Here is a 27,000-nt window from a genome sequence, read left to right as displayed (position 1 = left end):
TCATGATATTTTGAATGCAATCGTTTTTAAAAACATACCTTTTTTTCCTACTGGCTTTCCTGGAGCCTTCTAGTACTAACATTTCCTTCTTGTGCAAGCAGGTACTTTTCCCCCTTCTTCTCTCTCTCTTCTTCTCTCTTCCCCCCCCTCCCCCCCCAATGTAGTAATCCTTTCTCCTCCTTGCCACAGCACAAGGACTGCCTACAGCTACATCTAGACTGCAAGCCTCTTTCAAAAAAGAGCGTCTACACTGCGATCAGTACTTCCGAAAAAGCAAGCTGCTTTTTTGAAAGAAAGCACCCAGGCAGTCTGGATGCGCTTTCAAAAACACCCTGTTTGTATTCAAGAACACCTTTTTTCCCCAAAAGAGCACTTTTTTTTTTTAAAAAAAAAGGTGTTCTTCCTTGTGAAATTAGGTTTACGGCTGTGGGGGGAAAAAAAGCTGCGTTTTTGATTTAATTTCGAAAGAACGTGGCTGTTGTCTAGAGGCAAGTGAAGTTTTTTCGAAAGAACCCTCGAGTGGGGACCCAGCCTCGGAGAGCGAGTCCTTTCCCTTTCAAAACACACTGATGGAGCTGGGCTCATCTGCCCTCGCGGCGCCACTCGGGCCTGGGCGGCGACTCCCTGACTCCGGGACGAGACCCCTCTGCGGGGGCTGGTGGACTCCAGGCTTCCCTGACGGATGGTAGCGCAGCGGCAGGGGCGTAGCTAAGCTCTCGCTGCCGCCAAGGCCCCCCCCCAGCAGCGGGGTGTTGGCGGCCGGGCCCCCCGCCCCTGCGGTTACACGCGTCGCGCTCTCCCCTCGCAGTTTATCACCGCGCAGGGGCCGGCGGAGCCTCCGCCTCGTGAGGCCTCAGCCCGGCCCCCGCGCGTCCCCCCTCCGCGCCGGGAGGCTCCTGTCGCCTCGCGGGCGCGTCGGCCGCTCTGCCCCGCGCGCGCTTCCTCTCGCTGGCTGCGCCGACGGGCCGAGCGTGCCTCCAGCAGAGGCGGAAGGCGGGCGGGGGGGGAGGGGGTCACCTGATCGCCCTGCGTTCCTTCCGCCCGCCATTTTACGTTTGGTTCGCGGCGGCGGCGCCATTAAAGCGGGAGAAGGAGGCTCGGCCCGCCCGGCCCGCAGCCGCCACTCGCAGCGCCAGCCGCCGCGGTCGGAGCCGGCAGGCGGAACGAGGGGGCAGCCGCGCGCGCCGGTCTCGAGCTCGCCGCGGCTCCCGGGGCGCGGCGACGTCATGTCGGAGCAGCTGTTCGCGGGGGACTCGGCGGCCGGCGGCGGCTCGGCGGAGCAGGCGGAGCAGCAGGAGGGGATGGCGGGGGCCGGGGCGGGTGGCGCGGAAGGGGGAGGCGGCGGCGGAGGAGGCGGCGGCGGCGGCGGCGCAGAGTCGGAGGGAGCCAAGATAGACGCGAGCAAGAACGAGGAGGATGAAGGGTGAGTAACGGCCGCCCCGGGCAGAGAGGCGGCTCCCGGCCGCGCGGCGGGATTTCCCCGCAGGGCGCTGCTGCGGCGGCCGCCAGCCCTGGCGCGGTTTGCTCCGGAGCCCCGGGAGCGCGCTGTGTCCGCAGCCGGGCTGCCTGTCTCCGCCCCCGCCCGGCGGGAAAGCGCCTCGGGCCGCAGCGGGAGAGGCCGCGCGATTGTCACCGCCCCTGCTGTGCCTGCAAGCGCGGGGTGCGGGGGGGACGCCGCTGTCCCTCCGGCGCCTGGCTGGGACCCTGTGGGTCGCCCTAGGAAAAGTTCAGTAGTTGCACTGCGACTAGCTAACCCGCTCCCCCCCGACCTGCCCTTGCGCGAGTGCGCCCCGTAACATCACTCCCGCTGGCTGCAGGATCGAGCCCCATCGACGCAGCCGGCGCGATCCGTTCCCCGGCCCGCTTGACTCCGGCAGCAAATGCCCGAGTGCGCTGTCACTGCAGCGCTCAGAGCACTTCTCGTTGTCCGTTTGTTTACTTTGTGCATTGACTGCATCAGCTAGATGGGCTAGTTCTGCTCAGAGCGGGGTTATGTAATGCAGTGCGGCTGTACCTGAGTCCTATTGAAATTGTGAAGCTCGTAACGAGACTAACTTAATCTCAGGTTGACGTTGTAAGGGACTGCTCTGGCTCCCATAGTTATTGGCAGAATGGAATCCAGAAACTCCTCCTTAATGTGGGATGTCTCAGCTAGTGTTGAGAACCGACTTACCCCCGCACCTTTACTAAAACTAATGTGCTCTGCGGGTAAAACTATATGCTATTCCAAGGTATCAGTAGCTCCCAATCTCTCTTTTTCTGAAAACCTCTTTTCTCCAGTCTCACCCACTTCAAAACACGGTATTTTTACACTTATTTATGTCTTCATTTAGCTTTAAATAAGGTAATTCTAGTATCTACTGTGAAATAGACATTGAATCTTTATTTTAGGGTTTTATGCTCTTCCCATCATTGTAGTGCCTTCTATGAAAAGTTTAGAGCAACAGCAAACTCTTTAGTGGACTTCATGGATTCTGACTGTTCTCAGGATGAAAACTCTGCCTGGAGGGTTTTTTTTTTCCCCAGGCTTTTAGTCTCACTTTTAGAAAACAGAAATGGCATCTTAACTCAGTCACATCTGCTTCTCCTTAGCTGCCTGAAATAGTGTTCACTGCTTTTTTCACTTGTTAGCACTACAGAGGCAACCCACCAAAAGTGAGATGGATTGTATTTCTCCTTGCGTCTCAATACGATTCTGTTAAATTCTATATTCTGCACAGAAGCCAAAAAGAACTTTAGTTTTTATTTTGTTTTTTTTAAATTGATTTTACAGGGATTGTAATACTCTCTCTGAAAGGCAATATGGAATGCTACAATGTCATTAGCTTCTTTTCAGGCTAGAACTGCACTCCAAAATGTGCATTGTTCAGAACACTTAAGAGTGTTCAAAACTATAATTAAATCTAGAGTTAAGGTCTGTGTGGATTGGCGGTTGAGGTTTGAGTTAGGCAAGACAGAAGTGACCATAATTTTCCTAATCAAGACAAATCTTTAAATCAGAATGGGGAGCCCATTGCTGCTCCTGTTCAAGAGCATCTATCTATTCAGTACCTCTGGAAAATCAGGCCACTTCTGTTTAGGTGTGTAACTGTAAGCACTGACATTGGAAAAAATTTAGCCAATGATTGCAGTTGGTGCATTAAAAATTAGTCATTGGGAAGGTGATGTAAACATCAGGAAACTAAATTATAACACAAGTGAAAGATTTTTAGTTGCATTACCAAGAGTGATACTAAGGCATGCACATAATTTATTACTGAGAGACAGTTTTGAGTTGTGAACATCCATCTATAGCCTATTGATATGTACTGTGCTAATTGCGTGTTTTAGCTTGTTTTTGCTTGTAATGTTTCTGACCCCTTTGCTGGTGTCATTTTAATGGCTGTTGTTGGCTCTTGCTCATCTTCAAGTTGTTTAAGGCACTTAAACATCTGCTTGACAGTTAGCTACAATGATTGAGCTAAAGCTTATAAAAAGGTATAAATAAGATTGTAATCCTAACAGGCTAAAAATTGAATTTTGATCAGTTACTGTATTGGTTGGTTATCCTCTAGCGATTCAAACTCCTCCCCATGGCTTTCTGAAGCGGCAGCAGCACAGCGGGAAGAATGGTAAAACTTTACATTTATTTCTAAATGCTTAAGGGTTCTGATAGCAATTAATTGAAAAGCACTTTAAGGGGCAGCTGTCTGGTTTGTGCCGCTAACTGGCAACTTTTTATCCTCAGAACAAATTCCCAGAGGAATAGGATATATGCATTGTGAAATTACAAAATGTTCCATGTGCAGGGTCTAATGTATAGGCTTAAAAATTGTATTACTGAAATGACTTGTGTTGAATATCTACCATTTTTTCAAACTAGATGCACTGTATTAGCGTTCTTTTATGTTAATGGAGAAATATCTAAATATTGACCGAGTGTTGTTAAATGGATTTAATGTCCTGATTTTCATCCTAATGCACTTTTCTTCCATTTCCAAGTAATATGAAGTGAGGTTTACTGAAAATAAATGTTTTGTTTTAAATAGTACAAGCCGTTATATTGTAAGAGGCAAAAGTCTTACTGAATTTGCTGCAAAAAAGGTTGTCGTATATTGTTTGTGAAAAATTCTCAGTGAAATCAGTCCTTAAACTTCTGAAGGCAACTGCTAATAATTCAATCCTGCTTTCATTAACTCAGTTTACTAATTTGGAATGGTTCTCCCCCTCCCCACAGACCTTCCAGGGGTGACACCAGTAGAAGGACAGGTTCACTGAATGACTAACTTCCATATGGTGGATCTTTCTCCCACCCTCTGCAAAAATGTGGTTGAAATCCTCCTGATTTCCCCCTCTCCTTCCATAATAGCTTGACTAAAAGCAGGGAGAAAAAAATTTTTTTTTAAAAAATTTCAAAAACTAATCTCTAATTTCCCAGAATTTGATCTCTGGACTTGAAAAAAACCATGTCATTGTCTAGTAGGAAATTTCCTGACAGACCTCTCAGAGGAGCACTTAAGGTATCAACTGTTTCTGCTACCAACCTTTCTTCTAAACCAGGAATGGGGAACCTGTTTTGGATTGGGGGGGCCAATGACCCACAGAAAAATCAGTTGGGGACCGCACACAAGTGAGAAGCAAACAAAACAAAAACAATCCTCACTATCATGGCCCCCGACTGAGAAGTAGAAAGCCACCTCCCCTCATACACCAGAGCCTAGTGGGGCCCAGGCTAGTAGTTCTTGTATGCTCCAACCCCACATGCTCCCCAGTGCTGGGGGGTGGGGTGGGCTAAGCCTTGGGGGCTGGATCTAGGCAAATCGAGGGCCACATCTGGCCCGTGGACCTTAGAGTTCCCCACTCCTGCTCTTAAACCAGTTCAACATGTGAAATGCTTTATTGGTAAACCTATTCCAATCCGCAACTCCCCCCCAAACAAAATTATAGTTGCAAAAGTGCAGTTTTGCCAGTGTCATCATGTATAAAAATATTAAAGGTTTTTGTCAACATAGCTGTGTGTGTCACTTTCAGATTAAACCACATCAAACCTCTCACCAATGTAGCTGTTCTGTCAAAACATCTGGCCTTAGTTTTAAGCTCTTGCAATTATGACAGTAATCTTCCAAATGCCATCAAATTGTAAAGTGACAAAGTATTTTTACCCAATCTATAGGCACAATTAAAAGGACACTGTGAATTTCAAATTTTGAAATTGACTACATTCCCAAAATTTCACTTCCTAATAGTACACCCTTTAAATGGCAAGTAAAAATAAAGCTTCAGAAGGGCTCTTTTGGTGTCCCATTTACACAGCAGTCTTTTTTTCGACAGGGAGTAGCATGAAGGAGAAATTGTCCATAGAAAATACAGTCAGAGGCCCCAAATTATTTAATTTCACTGAAAAATGTGTATTCTCTAGCTCTGTTACATATATTAGGCATTCCAAATAACTAGTGGATTTAAAGACTTGCAGAGGTTATTCCGCCCCCTGCAAGATGACTGTTCCTTTAACAAGAGTTAATTGGTTCTGCTGCTACATAGACTTGTGTGCAGCACTGAAACTTTCAAGTAGCACATCATTTTCGCATTGCAGCTTGGGCAAGATCAGGGACAGGTGGCTCTATGGGAGCGAGGGCACATGGCGAGCCATCTTAAAAACCGGCTCCCTGTGCGTACTGGGAGTCTGCGTGCAACTCTGCATGTTAATAGATGAGCCCTGGCTCATCAGTTAACCATGTACACGGTTATACTTTTACATCCCTACTTGAAGTAGCAGAGATTGTACCTGCCACAAACAGATACACCTTGCTGAGGTGGGATTAAAGACCAAAAGTTGACTTTATTTCTAGCATCTTTAAATTTGACACCACTAATCAGAAATGCTTATTTTAAAAAGCAAACAAAAAATACCCACCACCCAAGAAGAGGTCAGGAGCAGCCATAGCAAAAATTTCTCATCAAATTTCAACTGTTGCTCTATAGGTTGAAATGTTGTTAAGGCTTCTTTACATTTTGTCATGTGGTGCAACCTTGAAAACTTGCCATCTTCTAATCTATTTGACTATGTTAGAAAACTTAGTTTGTAAACTTAGTGCATTGATGAGTATGCTTTTCTTACTCAAACTTCAAAGCTCTGGGGTACATTCTGAATTATTTGGCTTCTAACTGACAAAATCAAACATCTTTTAAAGACAGACATTCTTAGCTTTATCTCTGCTTTCCTCTGCCCTTTTTTTTTTCCTCAGTTATTTGCTTCTTATTTTCTGCCTTTTTTTTTCCACTCCTGTACATCTTTGAATCTCTAATCTTTATATTTTCTGGGATGTTTCCTGAATCTCTTTAAAGGTTTCATGAATTTGTAACTCTTAGAAGAAGAGTTGGAAAGACCTGGATTCTTCTCTGCCCTGTAAATTCTGCTTCTGTTGAAAGTTTTGTAGAATGCATTTGCATTTCACAGTGACTGGCTGCAGTGGTTTTCAAGACAGTTTGTTATAGCTTTCTCATTTCAGTTCATATGAAAGTACAGGCAGTCCCCGAGTTACGCGGATCCGACTTATGTCGGATCCGCAGTTATGAACAGGGTTTGCTCCCCGTCTCCCTGGTCTGCTGGAGACCAGCAGACCAGGGAGACGGGGAGCAAAGCCTCTGAGGATGCCGGCAGCGGGACAGCCGCGGCGCGTCTGGGCTGTCCGCTGCCTGCGTGCTCCCCCGCTGTCCAGCAGACCAGGGAGACGTGGAGCAAAGCCAGGGAGCACACGGGCAGCGGACAGCCCAGACACGCCGCGGCTGTCCCGCTGCCGGCGTCCTCAGCGGCTTTGCTCCCTGTCTCCCTGGTCTGCTGGTCTCCAGCAGACCAGGGAGACGCGGAGCAAAGCCGCGGAGGACCCGGGCGGTGGGACCGCGGTGCATCTCGGTCCGCCGCCCGCGTCTCCCTGGTCTGCTGGGGGGAGCGGGGGGAGGGGCGCAGCTAGTACGCCCTCCCCCTCCTTCCCCCCCCCCCCCCCAGCAGACCAGGCTTTATTCCGGACGCCTGTTGTAGAGCAGCTGGGGCGCTGCCGGTTGGTCCCGCAGCACCACTCTGGGCGCTACTGGACCAACCCGGCAGCACCCCAGCTGCTCTGCCCCAGGCGTCCTGATTCAGCCGCTGCTGGTCAGTTTCAGCAGCAGCTGAATCAGGACGCCTGGGGCAGAGCAGCTGGGGTGCTGATGGGTTGGTCCAGTAGCGTCGAAGAGCGGCGCTACTGGAGCAACCCAGCATCACCCCAGCTGCTCTGCCCCAGGCGTCCCCAAGTCAGCCGCTGCTGAAACTGACCAGTGCTGACTACAGGAAGCCCGAGGCAGAGTTGCTCTGCCCCGGGGCTTCCTGGAATCAGCCGCTGATCAGTTTCAGCAGCAGCTGACATGGGGACGCCTGGGGTTCTTAAGTTGAATCTGTATGGAACTGGCATCCAGATTCAGCCTGTTGAAACTGATCAGAGGCTGATTCCAGGAAGCCCCGGGGCAGAGCAACTCTGCCTCGGGCTTCCTGTAGTCAGCCGCTGGTCAGTTTCAGCAGCGGCTGAATCTGGTCGCCAGTTCCGACTTACATACAGATTCAACTTAAGAACAAACCTACAGTCCCTATCTTGTACGTAACCCGGGGACTGCCTGTAAGCTCCTGAAGTCTTATAAAAAGTATTCTCTGAGTTTAGTAGTCAAGGTCCAGAAGTATGCCTCTAATGTTATCCACTGAACCATTACTTTGAGGGTCCATAACTTGGGAATTAGTGGCTATGTAGGAAGAAGTCCAAGTTGCCACAGTGGCTTAGTAAAACCAAACATCAAGCTGATTACATAGGAGAATTACAGTGCTTTGCACTGAGGAAACTACTGATACTGTCATTCTTCCTGAAGGTATTTTGGAGTGGTTTTTTTTTTAAAGGAGTTTGATTCTTCCTTGGTGGTTGGTGTCAGTTTGGCTTTGTTCAGCATATTGAGAGAATTTGTGCTGTGTACAGGTTGAACTTTTGTAAACTGGAACTCTAGGCAAGTCTGTTCCAGGATCAGTGCCCCGGTGCACTGCACGGGGCTGGGAGCCTGACCTGATGCAAGAGAGTGGGGGGAGCCAGGAAGCCTGGTGTGCAGCTCAGCTGTTCTGGGTGGGGGCTGGGAGCCAGCACAGTTCAGCTGAGCTTAGGCGGAGATGTGACCAGGAGCCCGCGTGTGACTCAGCTAGGTTGTGAGGAGAGCCAGGAAGCCTGGCATGGGACTGGCAGCAGGGGGCCAGAAATGACCTCTCCTGGTCTGGCAAAATCCCTCATCTATGATCAGTCAGGTCTCCCGAGGGTGTTGGAACATGGAGGTCCAACTTATAGTTTGATACTGCATTTTTCTCTAGTAATTTGCCCAGGCAATGCCCTTTCGAAAAGATTCCACTTTTTAGAAGCCATAGTGCTAACGTTATTTTATAGTTAGAGTGAACATATTGGCAGGCTCTTTCATCGGCAGTCATTTTATTTGTCTTATGAAATTATTCCACTCTTACATTACTGCATCACAGGCTACGGTGTATATTACTGGCTACCTATATAAACCCACCATACATCAGAGTGATTAAAGACAGGCATCCATTCCATAGCACAATGGCTTCTAAGGTCTGATACGTTCTTTTGTACTGTGTAGGGATGTTAAAATGTGTTTATTTTGGTAAACACGTACATGCTGAAATTATCAGCGGGTACATGTTCATATTTGGGGGGAGGCAGCTCTGCAGGAGCCCCTCAGCATTGCTGCCTCTGATACCGAGGCAGCCACTGGGGATGGTGTTGGGGGGAGGGACAGCACAGAGGGGGCTATGCATTTACTCACGGGAGTTGATATGCATGGGGATCCAGCTTAAAAACCAGCTCCCAGTGTATACCGGCTCCCAGCTGTCCCCCATGTGCTACTGCCTCTGATACAGAAAGAGGCAGCAGCAGGGAATGGAGCAAGCGAGGGGATTGTGTGGCGGGGGAAGGTCTTGTATGTAACCGTGAAGGTTAACTGGTGAGCCCAGGCTCATCGGTTTACCATTTACTGATGGACATTATCACATCTCTAATACTGTTTAATTCCCACTCAACTTTTAACTTCTGGGTTTCTAAAGGCCTCACTTCCTCCTGAAGATACTAAATACCTTGAACTCCCATTGACTTCATTTGGTAGTGCTGATACTGCGGATACTTACCATGAGGGATGTAAGCGACTACTGACTCGACTAGTCACCCCCCCCCCTTGCTGCCTCTATCAGAGAGAAGCAGCGGGGGGGGGGAGTAAGGGGGAGCAGGGGCACAGCCCGAAACTGGTGGCACTTCCACCTTTGAAATGTAACAAAAGCTGGGCTCTTATACATTTCAGAAGCAAAGTGTGCATGCATGGTGCTCAAGGCCAGTGGGGGACTGCTTGAGTCCCCCAGTGGTTGGCCCAATGTTCCCTATGTTGCTTCCACCTTTGAAAGGTAGAAATTAGCAGGCAAGGGTCTTGCTACATTTCAAAGATGGGGGCATTCTTACTGACTAATAATCGAATAGTCAATACAAATTCCATTGACTGTTCGATTAGTTGATTAATCTAAATTTAACGTCCTTATTTACCATGCGAAAAGAACTCTAATTATATTATCTGAAACTTCAACATGCAATTTGCCACTTCTTAAACAGTGTATCTTTACAAATGCAAAGTTTTCTGGACTTTGGTGGGTGGGAATAATGTATTGTCTTTTTTTAGATAAATCCTGTGAACTGTTCCTGTTGTTTTCCTATCAGATGCCACTCTTATGTGAATCACACAGTTAAGACCAGTTCAGGTGCTCAAGCTGGCTGTACTAATTTTCCAGTTTGACTGATAGAGCTAACCTGGCTTTCTAGGCACATTGTGAAGTTTCTTTCCTAAGACTTTTGAAGAGAAGGTAAAGGCCACCAGGGTCCGAGCATAAGCATAATGTGATGCCAATCTTTAAAAATGGTTCTAGAGACAATCCTACCAATTAGTCTAATGTCAGTATACGGAAAAGTAGTTGAAACTGTAGTAAAGAACAGAATTATCAAACACATAGATGAATGTGATTTGTTGGGGAAAAGTCAGCGTGGTTTTTATAAAGGGAGATCTTGCCTTGAAAAAAGAGCTAAATTCATGGAGGATAGGTCCATCAATCACTATTAGCTAGGCTGGGTAGAAATGGTGTCCCTAACCTCTGTCAGAAGCTGGGAATCGATGACAGGGGAGGGATCACCTGATGATCACCTGTTCTGTTCACTCATTCTGGGGCACCTGGCATTGGCTCCTATTGGAAGACAGGATACTGAGCTAGCCGGACCTTTGGTCTGACTCAGTTTGATCATTCTTATGAGTACTATGACACAACGCAGACACGTCACTGCTACTAAATTCCTATTTTAAAAAAAGAGAATTAATTATATTTACAAATATAAACACAACAATGCAAAACAGTGATTTTACACCAAGAAGGGGAACGAATCATAGACCCCCAAGAAGTCCCCTAGGAGTTTTATTTATGCTGTTGATTTTAAATGGAAGAAGCTTAGAAACTACAGTGATGCGCAGCGGTACTCAAGCACTTGAATTGGAAGTGGATTGGTTTTGCTGTGCAGATAGACATGATCTCTTGCCTACCCAAATAACCTTAGTAACCGGGCAGGGTTGTACCAACATCACCAGCTCATGTCATTATTTTCCCCAAAGCTTCCAATATTTAACCCGTTTTAAATGGAACATTACATACAGTGTATTTCTACATCAGTAATTCAATATCTTTTTATTAACAAGAAATGCATAGCATAGCTGTCCATTCCTACACTTAAAAATCATTTTAAGTAACTTAAACTGTTCCTAATCCTCAAGAAAGATGGCAAGAGAAATTCACTTTTAAATGAGTGGACACAACATATTTTAAATTCAAACATCTAATTTTAAAATTAAAATAGAATGATGTGGGTTTTAGAATGATAGAGAGGATGTATGTAGTGTTCATATAATATCCCAGGTTAGCTGAAGGGAATCCTTGTTGTGGCAAAAATGAGGTAGATCTGGGTATTTTCACTGTGCTCATAAAACATAATATTTGAACTTTCAGACAAATACAAAAGCCCAAATTCTAGCGACTCTAAAAGTAAAACACTTCTTTGTTTGAAAATGGGAAATGAAAACCGAAGCTACTATTGTTTCATAAGAGTAAATGCCATGTTAACTTCAGTCTTCAATAGACGTATATGGCATTTTGTCAGACAGTCTTTCCTACAACTTTTTAATGTGTAAAGATATTACAGTATGTTAGACTATTTCAATATATTTAAGAGTTAGAAAGGCTAACTATGCTGATGGCCTATTTAAAAGGTAATACAGTAAACTTCCGATAATCCGGCACCTTTAGGACCCAGGGGGTGCTGGATTATCAGATATGCCGGACTATTGGAAGGGGGGGCTATGAGGGGTTTGAGGTGGGGTGAGGGGGATGCTATCCCAGACCTCTCATAGCCCCCCCCTTCCGATAGTCCAGCTCTACCTCAGGCGTCCCTGATTCAGCCGCTGCTGGTCAGTTTCAGCAGCGGCTGAATCGGGACGCCTGCAGCAGAGCAGCTGGAGTGCTGCCGGGTTGGTCCGGTAGCGCTGACCCTTGGCGCGGCGAGACCAACCCGGCAGCACCCCAGTTGCTCTTGGGGACGCCTGGGGCAGAGCAGCTGGGGTGCTTCCGGGTTGGTCCCGCAGCGCTGCTCCTCGGCGCTACTGTACCAACCCAGCAGCACCCCAGCTACTCTACCCCAGCTCTGCTCCTGGCTTCCTGGAGTCAGCCGCTGGTCAGTTTCAGCAGCGGCTGAATCGGGGACAGCGGGGGTGCTGCCGGGTTGGTCCCGCAGCAGCCCCAAGGGGCAGCGCTACGGGACCTACCCGGTAGCACTCCAACTGCTCTGCCTCCGGCTTCCCCTATTCAGCTGCTGGTCAGTTTTAGCAGTGGCTGAATTAGGAAAGCTGGGGGCAGATCAGCTCCAATGGTCCGGCTGCCCAGAGCACTTCCGGGTTCCTGATGGTGCCGGACCATCAGGAATGTCGGACCATCGGAGTTTTACTGTACTATGCTTATTTTATGGAAGGGGATAAAACATGTTTGTTTCATACTGTAATTGTCCCTGGGAATAGTAATATGAGGGAGGGTTTTGGTAAGTTTGAGTTGCTATAATTAGATCACTTATTGAGTCCTTCTGTAAATGTCGTCTTTTTTTCTTCCCTTGCTTCATGCAGCAAAAAGTTCCCCGATAATGTTGGGGAATCAGGTTTTCCAAACTAAGCCTTTTTGTGGTTTTTATAATACAAGAAAACTTGAAGTTCTCCAATATATCCTCTAAATCAGTGACACTCAGATTGAGGCTTGCGAATTGCAAGTGGCTCATTATGTCTCCTGAGGCTCTTTGAGACACATGATATTAAAATACTGTGCAGTTTTATTAACCAACAAGGATGCCTTTACTATGTTCTTAACCAGTTGTAGTTGATAAAGTAATACTTGGTTAGTCATTTTGCAATGAGGAAAATATATATAAAATATAATAATAATCAGTTCTCCATACTATGGCGCTTTTAGATAATGTTGATCACTAATTTGACTCTTGAACAACTGAAGCCTAAATATCACTGTTTGAAAGTATCCCTGGAGCATAGAGCACTTCTGAGTGTCTGACACCACTAGTGTGGTGGTGTAGTGCTCGGTTGCCTCAATAACTCCTACGTGATTGTCTTGAAAGCACTCATCTTGAGAGAGACTTCTTTGCTCTCTACCAAAGAGTAATAGACTATTGGAACAATATATGAATGGATGGAGAGGAGTAGGTCTGCTGGTAATTAATTCAGTTTTGTGTGTGTTTAGGGATATGTTACAGTCACTGGTATTACACTTGTAACATCTCCAGAAGGCTGGAACCTCTATTCTATTCACTACAGTTGCATAAGGATTAGATAAATCTGTCAGAAGTCTATGCATTCCTAAGGCCATGAATAATGTAGCAAGGCCTGGGCGTAGCCCCGCTTTTCAGATGTGTATATGTAGCTTTGATTTAAATAGGTAGTTTGGTATATCCTGATGTGACACAACTCATATTATAGATGTGCTGGTATAATGTAAACTGATGACACATTTGTAACATAGAGGCCTTGGGATTTATATTGTGTGCAGAGGAGCTATTCTAGGGATTTCTAGAATAAACACAAACTCCCTTGGAAATAAGTTTTAGTTGGGGCAATAAAGGGAACTAGGTCTTGTAGGAAAGGTCTTTGCAGATCTGTCTGGATTTTGTTTTCTCTTGTGATATTTTTTTGGAGTTAACTTCAAAATGTTTTTTCACTAGAGTGGGTACCAATAACATTTGCCTATTAGCTTTAGGAAAGATTCCTTTCACAAGTTCACTTGGTTAACGTAAATTGACACAAAGCATGTAGTGCTCCATTTTGAGGAGCTAAGATGTTTAAACTTTTTACCCCTTATTTCCTAACTCTTTTGCTATTGGGGGAGTGACTTGTTTCCAAACTATCTAGTGTAACTTAGTATTTACAATGAAAATGAAAATGAAAATAAAATTTAGATTAAACTACCCATGTTAAGTTGCATGGTTAGTGTGCATGGGAAAACAATGGGTTTACAGCTTGTTTGGTCACTTTGGAAAAACACATGGTCTCATCCTTATATAATTCTATATGTTCAGTATTGGTCTTGGTCTGAGCATGTAACTTGAGTCATGTTCCAGTATTGGTTACTTCCCTTCCATTTGGGTAGAGTAATCTGACCCCAACTTGGTAGAGGTTTTTTTTGGTCTAGGATCTTGGCAAGTTAGACATATTTTTGCGTGTTCAGTCCAGACTGGTGTATACAGCTAAGTGGATAATCTCTCCTTTGTGCATTTATTTTGAAAATTAACTATGTACTGTAATAATAACTTAATTAACATCTGATCCCCTGTGAGACTGTAAGTGCAGCTGAGAACAGAACACTATTGAAGGATTTAAGTGGTGGTGGTGGTGGTGGGAAGTAGAAAAAAAAATCCGCCTAGTCTTTTCAGCCCCCACGTTGAATTTGTAGGGCTGGTAGCTTAAGTCTTATTTGTAAAGTAAATACATGACTGGGACACACATATGGAACTCAAAATATCACTTTTACGTAGACTAGCCACAAGTGCAGATCTATCCAGAAAAATCTGAGGGGCCACTTTCTGAAATGTAGAAGGATGATCAGATGTATAAAGTAGTATTTCTGGTAGTATCCTACCAAAGTTCCCTAAGTGGAAAAATGAGCTCTATGAAAAAAAAAATCCTGTATGTCAAATTTTAGAACAGACATTAACAAATTAATAATCTTGTCTTTACAGGAAAATGTTCATTGGAGGCCTTAGCTGGGACACTACAAAGAAAGATCTGAAGGACTACTTCTCTAAATTTGGTGAAGTTGTAGACTGCACTCTGAAGTTAGATCCTATCACAGGGCGATCAAGGGGTTTTGGCTTTGTGCTTTTTAAAGAGTCTGAGAGTGTAGATAAGGTAGTGTTATTCTCTAATCTAATTCATTAACCTTTAAATGAACAGTACAGAAACTCATTAAAATAAGGCTCATGCGTGTGTCTAGTCTACATAATCTGTAACAGGGATGGCCAAATCCTGGCCGGCAGACCAGATCTGGTCCACAGGGTTAGCTCTGAGTGGACCCCCACCACTATATTTATGTGCATGGCTGCAGGTACTGACAGTTGCAGCTCCCTTTGGCCCCAGATGGTTGTTCCCGGCCAGTGGGAGATGTGTGAAACAGTATTCTGTGCTGCTTCCTGCCGCTCCATTGGCTGGGAGCTGCGATCGCCAGTACCTGCGGCCATACAGGTAAAATATAGTGGTGGCCACACACCGGAGCTAACCCTGGCGGTAGCCTTTGTGTTATTGCCCATCCCTGGTCTATAAGATACATCTTTGAAAAGCAATATTGTTACATTGAAATGCTTTTACTTCAACCATGTAACTGACCTGTCTAATGCACAGTGAACAGCATCTCTTGAAGCATGGTCTCATGTCCTTCACTTCAAGGGAATGGCTCTCAGCATGTTAGGTTAAGTTCCCTTTAAGTTGCGTGGCTTCACAGATTCCCTTTGAGCCCTTGCAAGGGCTACTAAGCTCCACGCAAGGGCTCAGAGATGCAGAGGGGAGATACACCTCTACCCAAAGCTGCCATGGCTGGGGAGAGGAGCCCCTCTCCGTGGGTCACAGCAACACAGCATGGAGCCTCATGTGTGCCCCCCTTTGTCAGACCTACTGGCCGCTTTCAGGGTGCAGCGCAGTGCCCGGGACAGGCAGGCACTAGACAGCCTGCCTTAATGCCACTGACTAGGAGTCACCAAGGTAAGCCCAAGCCCACTCCACCCTTATCCCCCCCCGCAAACTGGAACCACATCCTGTACCCCTTCCTGCACCCCAGCCACCAGCTCTGAGCCCATTCCCCAACCTGGCACCCCTTCTTGTGTCCCAAACCCCTCATCAAGGGGTCCACCCTAAAGTCCTCACCCCGTCCTCCACCCCGAACCCTTGCCTCAGCTCACGGCCCCCTCCCAAATTCCGAATCCCTTCACCCCACTCCCCCAGTTTGGAGCACAGGAGGGGGCTCCAAACTAGGAATGTGAAATACCATTTAATCAACTAGTCGATGGAATTTCCATTGATTAGGCAATTAGACAAGTGGGGGGAGTACAGAGCTACAGCAGGATTAGTGCCTGGCCCTGGGAGCTAATCCTGCTGCAACTCTGCCTTTTAAAGCTCTGCCTCTTGTACTAAGAGATATTAGCCTTTTAAACGTATTAAGATCCTAAAGCACAAGTGGGGGGGACTGGGTGTGAGCCAGGACAGCTGATTCCTGGCTTGCACCTGATTTTTCCCCTCTGCGCTTGTGCTTTTTAATCATATTAAGAGCACCAGGCTCTTAATACATTTAAAAAGCTAAAGTGCAGCAGGGGGACCAGGTGTGAGCTGGGACTGCTGATTCCCGGCTTGTGCCTGGTCCCCCACTAGGCCTGTCTCCCATGCCCCCCGCAGAGATGGTGCTGGAGGGAACTGGCTTTTAAGCTGGCTTCCCCCCAGCACTGGCTCCTGCTCCCCCCTTGCTGCAAGTGGGGGATGAAAGTGACTAATCATTTACATCCCTACTCCAAACCCTTCATCCCAAGCCCCACTCCAGAATCATCACCCTCATTTAGAGCTGTCACCTCTCCCCTGCATCCTGCCCCAGACTGGAACCCCAATCTGTTGGCTGCATCCCAGCCATACTCTGTCCGTGTGCAAAATGACTTTTGCTATTTGATATATCGCCTCCATATGAGTGCACACAATTAGTCATTCCGCACATAGGCATAATCAGGGCCTGACAAATGGCGGCGAGATCTACTCGCCAGCCCTGCACTGTGCATGCGCCAGACCCGCATTGCGCATGCACACGCCTCTGGTGAACAGGGCAACCGGCTGAAATCTGCTTGCCACAGGCAAGTAGATCCAGTGATTTGTCAAGCCCTGGGCATAATAAATTACAGGAAATACTGATGTCAAGTCATAGTCTTTGTTACACTACAGGGTAGGCTGATGTAATCTGCTTTGCATCAACCTAACTGTGGAAGTATCTTCATTTCTATTTAGCCTCTACCAAAAGTGCCTCTGTAGGCAGATTTAGTAACACTCGAGCAGTGTAGAGTCAGTTGACGTAGTTAAGTTGATGCAGTTCAGTATAGACTCTACTTTGCTTACCTCAGCTTTACTGCCTTTAAGAAGCCATCCCACAGTGCCCCATCCTGAAATTAACAGAAGTGCTTCTGGTGAGGGGATGCACCACTGACACAAGGAGCCAAGTGTGTGCGTGCATAGAAGCAAATTAATCACTGTGATGGCCATATGCTAACTCAAGTTAGGTTGACATTTTATGGTTTAGATAAGGCTTCAGATGCTACAATAGTAAATGCTGTTGAGAAACCTTCTATATCCATAAGACTCTTCATTTTTGCTTTTTACCAAAAAAATCCTGAGTTTTACAAAAATTATTTGTTTTATACCAATTTTCACCTGAATATTGGGCCATTCAGAAATAGGACTGTTAAAAAAAATCCAATACATTGTTAGGTAGATGTGTTTGTTATTAATATGTTAAAGCCAAGGCAGGAGAAGTAACATATTTTATTGGACCAACCTCTGCTGGTTAAAGAGACGAGTATTTGAGCTTCTTGGTACGTTAGTCCCATGATATTAAAGAGAATTACTAACATGGCTAGAACAACACGGCAAATGATAATAAATTAGTCTTAAGTCTAATTGCGAGTCTCTGTTAAGGCAATGTAATTTAATGTAATGGAAGATATACGCGCTTGCTTATGTGTATATACTGTTAACAGTTCCTGAAATAAACGGCAGTATTATACTGCTTTTACACTTTCAGTTAATCTTTGTTTTCTCTACTTGTTCTCTCGCCTGGTTCCACAATGTTAACCCCCATATTGTCTCAAAAAATTGAAGTCAATTAATAAGTTTAAAATTTCCCAGAAATTGATCAAATATAAAACAAAGGGCTATGGATATCCAGTATTGTGGAATTATTTGCTCAGTAAGAGGAACAAAGCTTAGGTGGTTTAAACAGATGGTAGTTCAGCAAATGCTTATACGACAGTTGACATGCTAGGCAACCGTTCGCTTCCTCCCCTTGCTGCTTCTATCAGAAAGGCATCAAAGGGGTGGGTGAAGAAGAGAGGGTGCTTCAAAGTGGCAGCATGGCATGGAGCCCAGGGCCAGAGCCCAGTCTCCAGGTGGTGCTGCCACTTTGAAATGCGGCGAGCAGCCCAGGGCCAGCTGGGAGTCTCCAACTGGCCCCAGTCTGCATGCAGCATTTCAGTGTCAGTGCCCATGAAGCCTGGGGTCAGCTGGGGACTCCCCCCGCTGACCGTGGGCTCCATGCAGCGCTGCTGCTTTGAAATGCTGTGGGGAGCATCTGGCCAGTGGGGGACTACTTGAGTCCCCCGCTGGCCCCGTGTTCCCCACAGTGCTTTAACATGTGAAGTGTAGCAACAGCCCTGGGGCCGAAGTGCCCTTATCGACTAATTGAATAGTCGATGCAAATTGCATCAACTATTTGATTAGCCAATTAATTGAAATTTTACATTCCTAGTAGAAAGTGATTTGATCTTTTTCAGGCTTTCTTTTAAGAGTACCGCCTTTGAATACTGTGTCCCTTAATTTCCTTTTATGGCACTTGGCTCCAGAGTGATAAGTGCTTAAATGAAGGGTTTGGGGAGGAAACAGTCATGTATTTTGGAGCCATAGTACTTTGTTATGCATCTGTAAAAGTGCACAGTTTATGCCCATCTCTAGTTAACGCTGTATCTTTGGCATTATACTTTACTGCAATTTTTGGTAAAGTTTTAAGTCAAAAAAATTTTTTTAACTTCAAATTATATAGGTCATGGACCAAAAAGAACATAAACTGAATGGAAAAGTGATTGATCCAAAAAGAGCTAAAGCTATGAAAACAAAAGAACCTGTCAAAAAGATTTTTGTTGGTGGACTATCTCCAGATACACCCGAGGAGAAAATAAGGGAGTATTTTGGAGGTTTTGGTGAGGTATGTGACACAAGCTGTTTCATCAACTTCTATTTTGAATAGGTCTGACATTGAAGCATTCTAATTTTTGCAGTGATGCTGTTTTAACATGTTTTTAGAATATTGGGGCTTAACATCATTTGTTGTGCTAATGTATATTTTGAAATTTTCTAGACTAAGTGAGTATTCAGTATTGGTTTTGAAAGCAGTTCAGGCTTGCCTTGAAAAAAGGGAGTAAAACACTTGTATTTTATTTTCTCACTTTATCTTCATAGTAAACTAAATTTAACCAGCGTTGCTCGGGTCCTTAACTCAGATAAGTTGGTTCCTCCCCCTCTCCCCCCCCATTTAAAACATTGTTCCCTTTTGGGAGATAGACCCACATATAAACTTTCTGAAATATATAGTAAATAGCTTTCCCTTTCTCTACCCCGCCCCCTTGGGGTACAGGGTTATAGCTGTCCTGGTCCCCATCTCTGGCCCTTTGCTGCCCCCTGTGGTCATTCTGCAGTATAACTGTCCCTCTTACCAGATACTTTTCTTTCCATTTATGAGAAACAATCTAATTCCAGACATATCCCATTGTCCTGGCAAAACCAAACCCTGATCTTGCTTTAAGTTCAGATAAGAGGAAGCTGCATAGCAAATTTGGTGGTCTTAGCTCTTATCGTTTAGAGCAGGAGTGGGGAACGTAAGGCCCAGGGGCTGGATGTAGCCCCTGGGTTGCCTGCATCTGGCCCCCAAGGCTTAGGGAACTTGTGTTGGCACTCTAGCCCATCCTCCCTGCAGCTCCTGACTGATTTTTCTGTCGGTCAGCAGAACCTGACCCAAAAAAGCTACCCATTCCTGGTTTAGAGGAGTTCTTGAACAAACGGACTCACGGACAGACATACAGAGAGATTCTTATACACAAACTGTCTAAAATATAATAGATGTAGGCAATAAATAGTTTTAGTGCTTGGGCTGGTAAATCGTCATAAATTCTATAAACCTAGATTAAATGGCTTCCTGTTTCCCCACTGACCTGGCAAATCTTGCTAACGTGAACCTTTCAGCTCATGTCAACACAACAGTCAAAAATCCTGGTCGCAGACTGGTTGTCTTCTACTGGTTGGGGGGCATTGTTCCCTCAAACTCCGGAATTAGAAATGTAGTTCCACTTTGTAATGTACTGCTAACCTTAACTGGTCTTCATTAAATTGGAATCTACTTTATAACTAGGGTAAGGAGATATGTTATACATTCCTTTACTTATGTTAGTGTATTTGCAGTCAGGTTCTTAAACCCATTACATATATCTGTAATATGTAGTTCCAAAATTGTTGTCTTTCAATATAGTTTGTGCCAGGATAGGTAATGTAGGAGCCAACACACTGGAACTACATATTACGGAAATAAGAAATATTTAACACATTTATATTTAAGATGAACTTAGGAATATGTATAGAGATCAGTTAAAATGTTGTGTATGTATACTGTAGTCATGCAAATATCTTTGAAAGGGTAAATCAGTGTCACTGTTGAGCTAAGTCCCATGCCAAATCCCTTCTTCCCTGCAGATTTCTTTGCTTCCCCACAGAGAATAACAAGGAAGCCACAGAGCAGAGTGGCGCTGGGGGTGCTTGCACTGGCAGAGTCTGGTGCAGCTTTACTCCCAACTTCCTGTCCACAGGGGTGATCTCCCATGTCCGTGCAACCACTGCTCCCGACTGTCATGCTGAAGCCTCCAAATTTATGTATTTACAAAATGTGCAGAATTTTTTTTTACACAATTCCCTTAGGAGGAGTAGGAATGTTTCCCTTTGTCATGAGGAATTGCTATGAATTTGAATGCTTTGTCAATAATACTGAGTATTAACTGGTAGGGATGTTAAATAATGGTTAATTGAATAGATGATTAACCTCATGAATTCTTATTGGTTATTCAACTATTCTATAGTCCCCGGGGGCGGGGCTGGCAGCCAGTGCACTCCGACCTCACTCCTGTGGAACCCTCTGCCACTCCATGCTGCTGCCTCTGTAACAGAGGCAGCAACATGGGGTGTCAGGTGGGAACTGGCTCGCAAGGGGAGCGTTTAAAAATCAGCTCCCTATCGCCCACTGCTGCTGCCTCTGATAAAGAGACAGCAGCATGGGGTGGCAGCAGCCCTTGTCTAGGGGATGTCTGAGCTCCTGAACCTGATGCGAGCTGGAACTGAGCTGGGCTGCCTGCCCCCCGGGTGGCTCCTAATACACTTCAAATGCAGAACCACAGCAGGAGTAGGTCCTGGACCCAGTGTGAGCCAGGACTGAGAGGGACTGCTTGCTGAAAAATTTACTGGCAGCGGGGAGGGAGAGAGAAATGCGTGTAGTCTATATCATTAACCTATAAGCTTTAGCTTATCAATTAATTGGTTAATTGACTACACCAGCCATGAGCCACATGCGGCTCTTGCCCCCCCCCCTCCCCAAAGGGCAGCCCCCCCGCCAGCTCCGCCCCAGCCCCTGGCTTCCCTGTGCTTACCAGGTCGGAGCTGTGGGGTTTTAAAAATGGCGCCCAAGATGGGGGAGCCGTCTTAAAGGGGCAGCCTCCTTTTAAAAAATTTTTTAATTTTTTTTTTTTGTTTTGTTTTGCTCGACAATTCTGTTCTGGGGTTTGTTTGTTTGCTTGACAACTCTGGTGCAGCTGTTCACATTTTTTCCGCCGCTGTTTTGGCTCTCTTTATTAAATGGGTTGGCCACTCCTGGACTACACCATTACTTCCCTAGTAACTGAAAAATACTGTGAAGCAAATCTTGCTGATGTCATTATTCAAGACTTTATATAACATGTAAAGCTTGTAAACTAAACATTTGTATGTGAACATGACATATATCAAAATGCCTTTGCATGGAAACTTGCTACCTGCATATATCAGCTAAAGGTTAAATAGGTTCAGTTAACTAATGAGCTATACAGATGTAACGGTGTGTGATTATTTGTATTTAAACTTAGTAAAGTATGGAGAGTTGTTTGATAAGAATGACATTGAAATATACTGACTTGTTTTCACCAGGTGGAATCTATAGAACTCCCTATGGACAACAAAACCAACAAAAGGCGTGGGTTCTGCTTTATTACTTTCAAGGATGAGGAACCAGTGAAGAAAATAATGGAAAAAAAGTACCACAACGTCGGTCTTAGTAAAGTATGTTAAAAATCTTAATAGAGAAACTTTGAATTGGTTGTGGTAAAAGAGCAAATAACTTTCTCTGTGTTGAATACTTTAAGAGCTGCCTCCATTTTATGTGTGGAAATAAATGGAAATGTAGTTTTAAGATAGAGTTTTAGCTCATTAATGTTTGCCTTATACAGGCACCAAGTATACAGGCAGTCCCCAGGTTACGTACAAGATAGGGACTGTAGGTTTGTTCTTAAGTTGAATCTGTATGTAAGTCGGAACTGGCATCCATATTCAGCCACTGCTGAAACTGATCAGTTTCAACAGCGGCTGAATCTGGACACCAGTTCCGACTTACATACAGATTCAACTTAAGAACCCCAGGCGTCCCCAAGTCAGCTGCTGCTGAAACTGATCAGCAGCTGATTCCAGGAAGCCCGGGGCAGAGCACTAGCTGCATCCCCCCCACAGCAGACCAGGGAGACGGGGAGCAGCTTTTCTCGCCCCGGAGGAGAGAAAATCCCCGTTCGTAACTGCGGATCCGACATAAGTCGGATCCACGTAACTCGGGGAATGCCTGTACCTCGGTTTTTGAGGCATGTTGGGAAACACTGTACATGCCTTCCTCTGCAAAAGAGACTCTAGCATTCTATGGCAGTCTAGCTTCCAACAAGAGGTTGTGGCCTTAGGCACTTTATCATCCTTTCTCATTCAGAGGTCTGGCAACTACATACTCGCTTATCCCCAAAGCCCTGAATTTCCACTGGTAGGACTCAGTGCACCAAACTTCCCTACCATCCTCCTCCTCTGGGTTAGACTTACCTCTTGTCGTCTTCCTCCCAAGTTGCCACCTCCCTCAGGGCCCTCTACAGCTTCCTTCAGAAACCCAGAAATCTCTCCCCTCCACTTCTCTGTACTCTTCTCCCATATATACTTTATGTATAATTTTGGAAAGTGTGGTTTCTTGGAATCAATGTTCTGTGGGTTGAAACTCTCTAAATTGGGAGAGTCTGGCCCATCAACATCTGTGGTCTGGCACAGATGTTTCTAGACCAGAGAGCCCCAGTGGAGTGCCAGCAGCAGGGACCCCTGGGACTGGGAGCCCCAGCGTGCAGGTAGGGAAGCAGCCAGTAGGCCTCGGCTGGGAGTACGGGGGCTGGTGGCAGGGGGTCCAAAATGATTTCCTGTGGTCGGGCAAAATCCCTCATCTAGGACTGATTAGAGCCAAAAGGTGCCAGACCAGGGAGGTCCAACCTGTGCTTGCATCCTAGCTTAACTATTCAATCACTGGAAAATGCTTTCTTGTTAGTCAATACTCAAGTAAGGTGTAAATCAGTAAAAATTGTCTTAAATTAGTACTAAAACAAAATGGAAACTTGCTTTCTATTGGATCCTGGATAGTTGAGGAATATATAGTTCAGATGTTTCATCACCTTGTGTAAGTACAGCCAATAGCAAAAATAATATAAAATCAAAGCTAAAGTTTTACATAGCTGTTTATATGCTGGCAGCTGAGTTGAACATTCAAAATATAACCGAGGAAAACTAGTGATTCTTTCGTAATTCAAATCTGGTCCAAACTTTCTAAAGCTATAGTTTGTCATTCAGATGAAAAATGAAGGATGGGGGAACAAAGTTTAATTTCAGCATTTCTTTTAAGAATTAGTGTCTACCCCAGAAATGCTGGAAACAGTTTGTCACTGAATTTTCACACACTGTGAAATAGAGTAGGTAACTGTTTTTAGGTTGAAAAACCTTTAAAAACAATGAAGAGTCCTGCAGCACCTTAAAAACTAACAAAAAAAAGTAGATGGTATCATGAGCTTTCATGGGCACAACCCACTTCTAAAGATGAATTTTAGGTTGAAGTTATTTGTTATTTTTCCTAAGTCTCCACTGTGACCAGTTTTAATTCTGTGCTCCTCTATTAACTAAAGTACTAACTTATAGTCAGTAAGCTATAAATTACTTTGAACGCTGCTCTTTTAAGTTAGGTTTGATTTTAATTTTTGATCTTCCAGTGTGAAATAAAAGTAGCAATGTCAAAGGAACAGTATCAGCAGCAACAGCAATGGGGAAGTAGAGGAGGATTTGTTGGAAGAGCTCGTGGAAGAGGTGGTGGTAAGCTCTTGCTCAACTTTTTATTAATTTTAGAGAGGTGGCTATATTCTTTCAGCTTTCTAATTTTGTCAATTTACTACTCTGCTTCAGGCCCCAGTCAAAACTGGAACCAGGGATATAGTAACTACTGGAATCAGGGATATGGCAACTATGGCTACAACAGCCCAGGGTACGGTGGCTATGGAGGATATGACTACACTGGTTACAACAACTACTATGGATATGGTGACTATAGCAGTAAGTACTGAGCTTTCTATAGAACATGTTATCTGACTTCCCTTCTCACTCTACAAGTTTAAAACAGATGTCAGATGACTGCAAGCACCCTAAAGAGGTATTTTAAATCATGTTTAGTGTCTTTAATTTCTTGGAAGCCAGAATAAAAAAAAAAATCCATACCTATGATCACTCCCAAGTTCTCATAGAAACCTGTTTTTGGCTTGAGCTTGATGGACCATATGGGACCTGTAGGCTTTTTTAATGACTGTCCCTTCTTTTAGAGGACTTATGTATATTCCCACTTATAGACTCATAGACTTTAAGGTCAGAAAGAACCATTATGATAATCTAATCTGACCCCCTGCACAACACAGGCCACAGAATCTCACCCACCCACTCCTGGAATAATCCTCTCACTTATATCTCAGATATTGAAGTCCTCAAATAATGGTTTGAAGACCCCAAGATGCAGAGAATCCTCCAGCAAGTGATCTGTACCCCATGCTACAGAGGAAGGCGAAAAACCTCCAGGGTCTCAGCCAATCTACCCTGGAGGAAAATTCCTTCCCAACCCCAAATATGGCGATCAGCTAAACCCCGAGCATGTGGGCAAGACTCACCAGCCAGACACTCAAAGTTCTCTATAGTAACTCCTATCATCCCTCCATTGGCCTATTTACCACCAATAGTGAAAGATCAATTAGTTGCCAAGATCATGTTATCCCATCAAACCATCCCCTTCATAAACCTATCTAGCTTAATCTTGAAGCCAGATAGGTCTTTTGCTCCCACTACTTCCCTTGGAAGGCTGTTCCAGAACTTCACTCCTCTAATGGTTAGAAACCTTCATCTAATTTCGAGTCTAAACTTCCTGATAGCCAGTTTATATCCATTTGTTCTTGTGTCTACATTGAGACTGATCTTAAATAATTCCTCTCCCTCCCTGGTATTTATCCCTCTGATATATTTAAAGAGAGCAATCATGTCCCCCCTCAGCCTTCTTTTGGTTAAGGTAAACAAGCCAAGCCACATTTTGGCAGTGAGCTGTGACAGTGCCTTGGAAAACTGTGCCCATCAGGAGATTCACAAGAGAATTTGCCCTATCTTATATATTTCTTAATTGCCTCGATAATCTGTCACCACAGAGAGCAAATGGAACCTGCTTTTGTGTCCTTACACTAAACTAAATCATCCCTTTGCCTACCCTCAGTCTTTCTTTATTAGCTTTTAGTGTTATATAGGATAGTTCAGAATAGATGACCCTTTCCTTATCCTTTATCAGAACTGCTGGGCCCTAATCCCCACAGGGCTTTAAGACTTGTACCCACTTTTGGCACCTTCTATGCATGAGTGAAACCCATTTGGGAAAGCCAGAGTATGATCTGCTGCACAGTCACTTTCTGCATCAGATGCAGGAAATGTGAGGGTTCAGACACACCTGGCTTCTTGCTACCTATAGCCTGATACCTTGATGGGTCCATGTAGGACATTACGACTAGTCTTAGTGCTGAGATCTTCAGCCATTGGATCCAAGATGCACTGTGGCATTCCATCCTTAATGCCACTTTCTACCATAGATTCAAGGTTTTAATCTCCTCTGTGCTCTACTGGGAACAAATCCCTCATTCTGCATTAAATAGACCCAAAGAGGTATCAAAGAGAAGATCAGAACCTCCTGCCAAACCTCAGTAGCATTGTCACTGTTGCAGAGATGAAAACCTCAGTACCTGTACGATGCTTGGCACAATTGCCAGGGTGGTCTTTTTTGTACCCTGACCCATGAGTCCCTGGAAGGTTGTTGAGCATCACTGTCACTACTTCTGCCTATTCCTCTGAGTTGGATGCTCTAGCATCAATTAATCTAAATTGCAAGGAGTCCAAATACCAATAGCTGTTTTCATCTATGTTGGAATGGGGTCCACTGTTGACTCCACTAGCCACCCCAATGTTTGCTTTCCCTCAAAAGAACAAATGGGGATAAACTGTCCATCAGTACATTTAGGCTTGAAATTAGACAAAAGTTTCTAATTCTAACTATGAGAAGAGCGAAGTTTATGGTGTGTTAGCATGCTTTTTTGACATCCATTGTCTTTCTTCTGTTGTGCTCACTTCTGCCATTTCTTAGAATTATGAAATCTGTCATTTCATCATCACTTTCATCCAAACTGTCTTCCATGTTCAGATTTGCAACCTGTTCTTCCCTGTTGGTCACAATCAAGTCTAACATGTCTGTTTCCTTCGCTCTTTCTGAAACAAAAAGGTGTCCCCAATACATTACAAGAAAGTACTGGGAATTGTGTGTTGCTTTTTCATTAATGGTCTGGGTAGTTAGTCCCCCATTGCTAGCAAGTCTTCTGTTTTGGTATTTCTGTTCTTGAAATGCCTCATTCCCCTCCTTTTCCTAATTTGGTGGTCTATCGTTGATAGCTATTTCCTCTTTCCGCCCCCCTTTATATTTTTATTCTGAGACTCTCAATTGGTTTGCCTCTCACTTCCTTTTGGGCCCCAGGTCAAATGTATATGTTCTGGTATATAATACAATGCCTCTTCCCTTTTTCTGTCTGTTCTTGATCAAGCTATACTCCTCTGTAACAGTATTCCTGTCATAAGATTTATCCCACCAAGTTTCTCTAATGCCAGTTGAGTAATTTAGCTTATGTTTATACTGCTGCTTCTTTATTCTTATTGACTACTTGCATTTGTGTATCGATATCTAATACAATGAGCAGAGTCCCCCACTGATTTCCCTCTTCTTCCTGTGACCCTATTGTAATTTTCCATGTCTTCTCCTCCCTCTTTCTCCCCACCATCTAACCCTTTGTCAGGATTGCCTTTTTAAATCTTATCTGTGGGCTTCAGTCAACTGCCCCTTTTGTATTAAGGAGATACCCTTCAGTCTCCAGGTTTTTTAAG

At 44.8% G+C, this 27,000-nt stretch overlaps 1 protein-coding gene across 4 annotated transcripts in view; it reads left to right on the top strand.

Moving 5' to 3' along the window:
• Nucleotides 1-1,031: 1,031 nt before the first annotated feature.
• The window catches only part of HNRNPD (heterogeneous nuclear ribonucleoprotein D), a 30,263-nt gene continuing 4,294 nt past the window's right edge, over nt 1,032-27,000 (top strand). For 2 of the 4 annotated variants that reach the window (XR_012903983.1, XM_075929477.1), the window contains exons 1-7: nt 1,032-1,423; nt 3,555-3,611; nt 14,367-14,535; nt 18,467-18,628; nt 21,643-21,774; nt 23,769-23,868; nt 23,959-24,105. Coding sequence is in view for 3 of the 4 variants with exons in the window: in XM_075929477.1 (XP_075785592.1) it covers nt 1,227-1,423; nt 3,555-3,611; nt 14,367-14,535; nt 18,467-18,628; nt 21,643-21,774; nt 23,769-23,868; nt 23,959-24,105 (964 nt within the window). In the remaining variant the exon portion in view is untranslated. The remainder of the gene's footprint in view (nt 1,424-3,554; nt 3,612-14,366; nt 14,536-18,466; nt 18,629-21,642; nt 21,775-23,768; nt 23,869-23,958; nt 24,106-27,000) is intronic. The other 2 variants (XM_075929476.1, XM_075929478.1) reach the window with 2 other exon arrangements.

This window comes from Pelodiscus sinensis, chromosome 5 (genome assembly GCF_049634645.1).
Source record: "Pelodiscus sinensis isolate JC-2024 chromosome 5, ASM4963464v1, whole genome shotgun sequence".
Taxonomy (NCBI): Eukaryota; Metazoa; Chordata; order Testudines; family Trionychidae; genus Pelodiscus; species Pelodiscus sinensis.
This window is presented reverse-complemented; position numbering and strand designations above follow the sequence as displayed.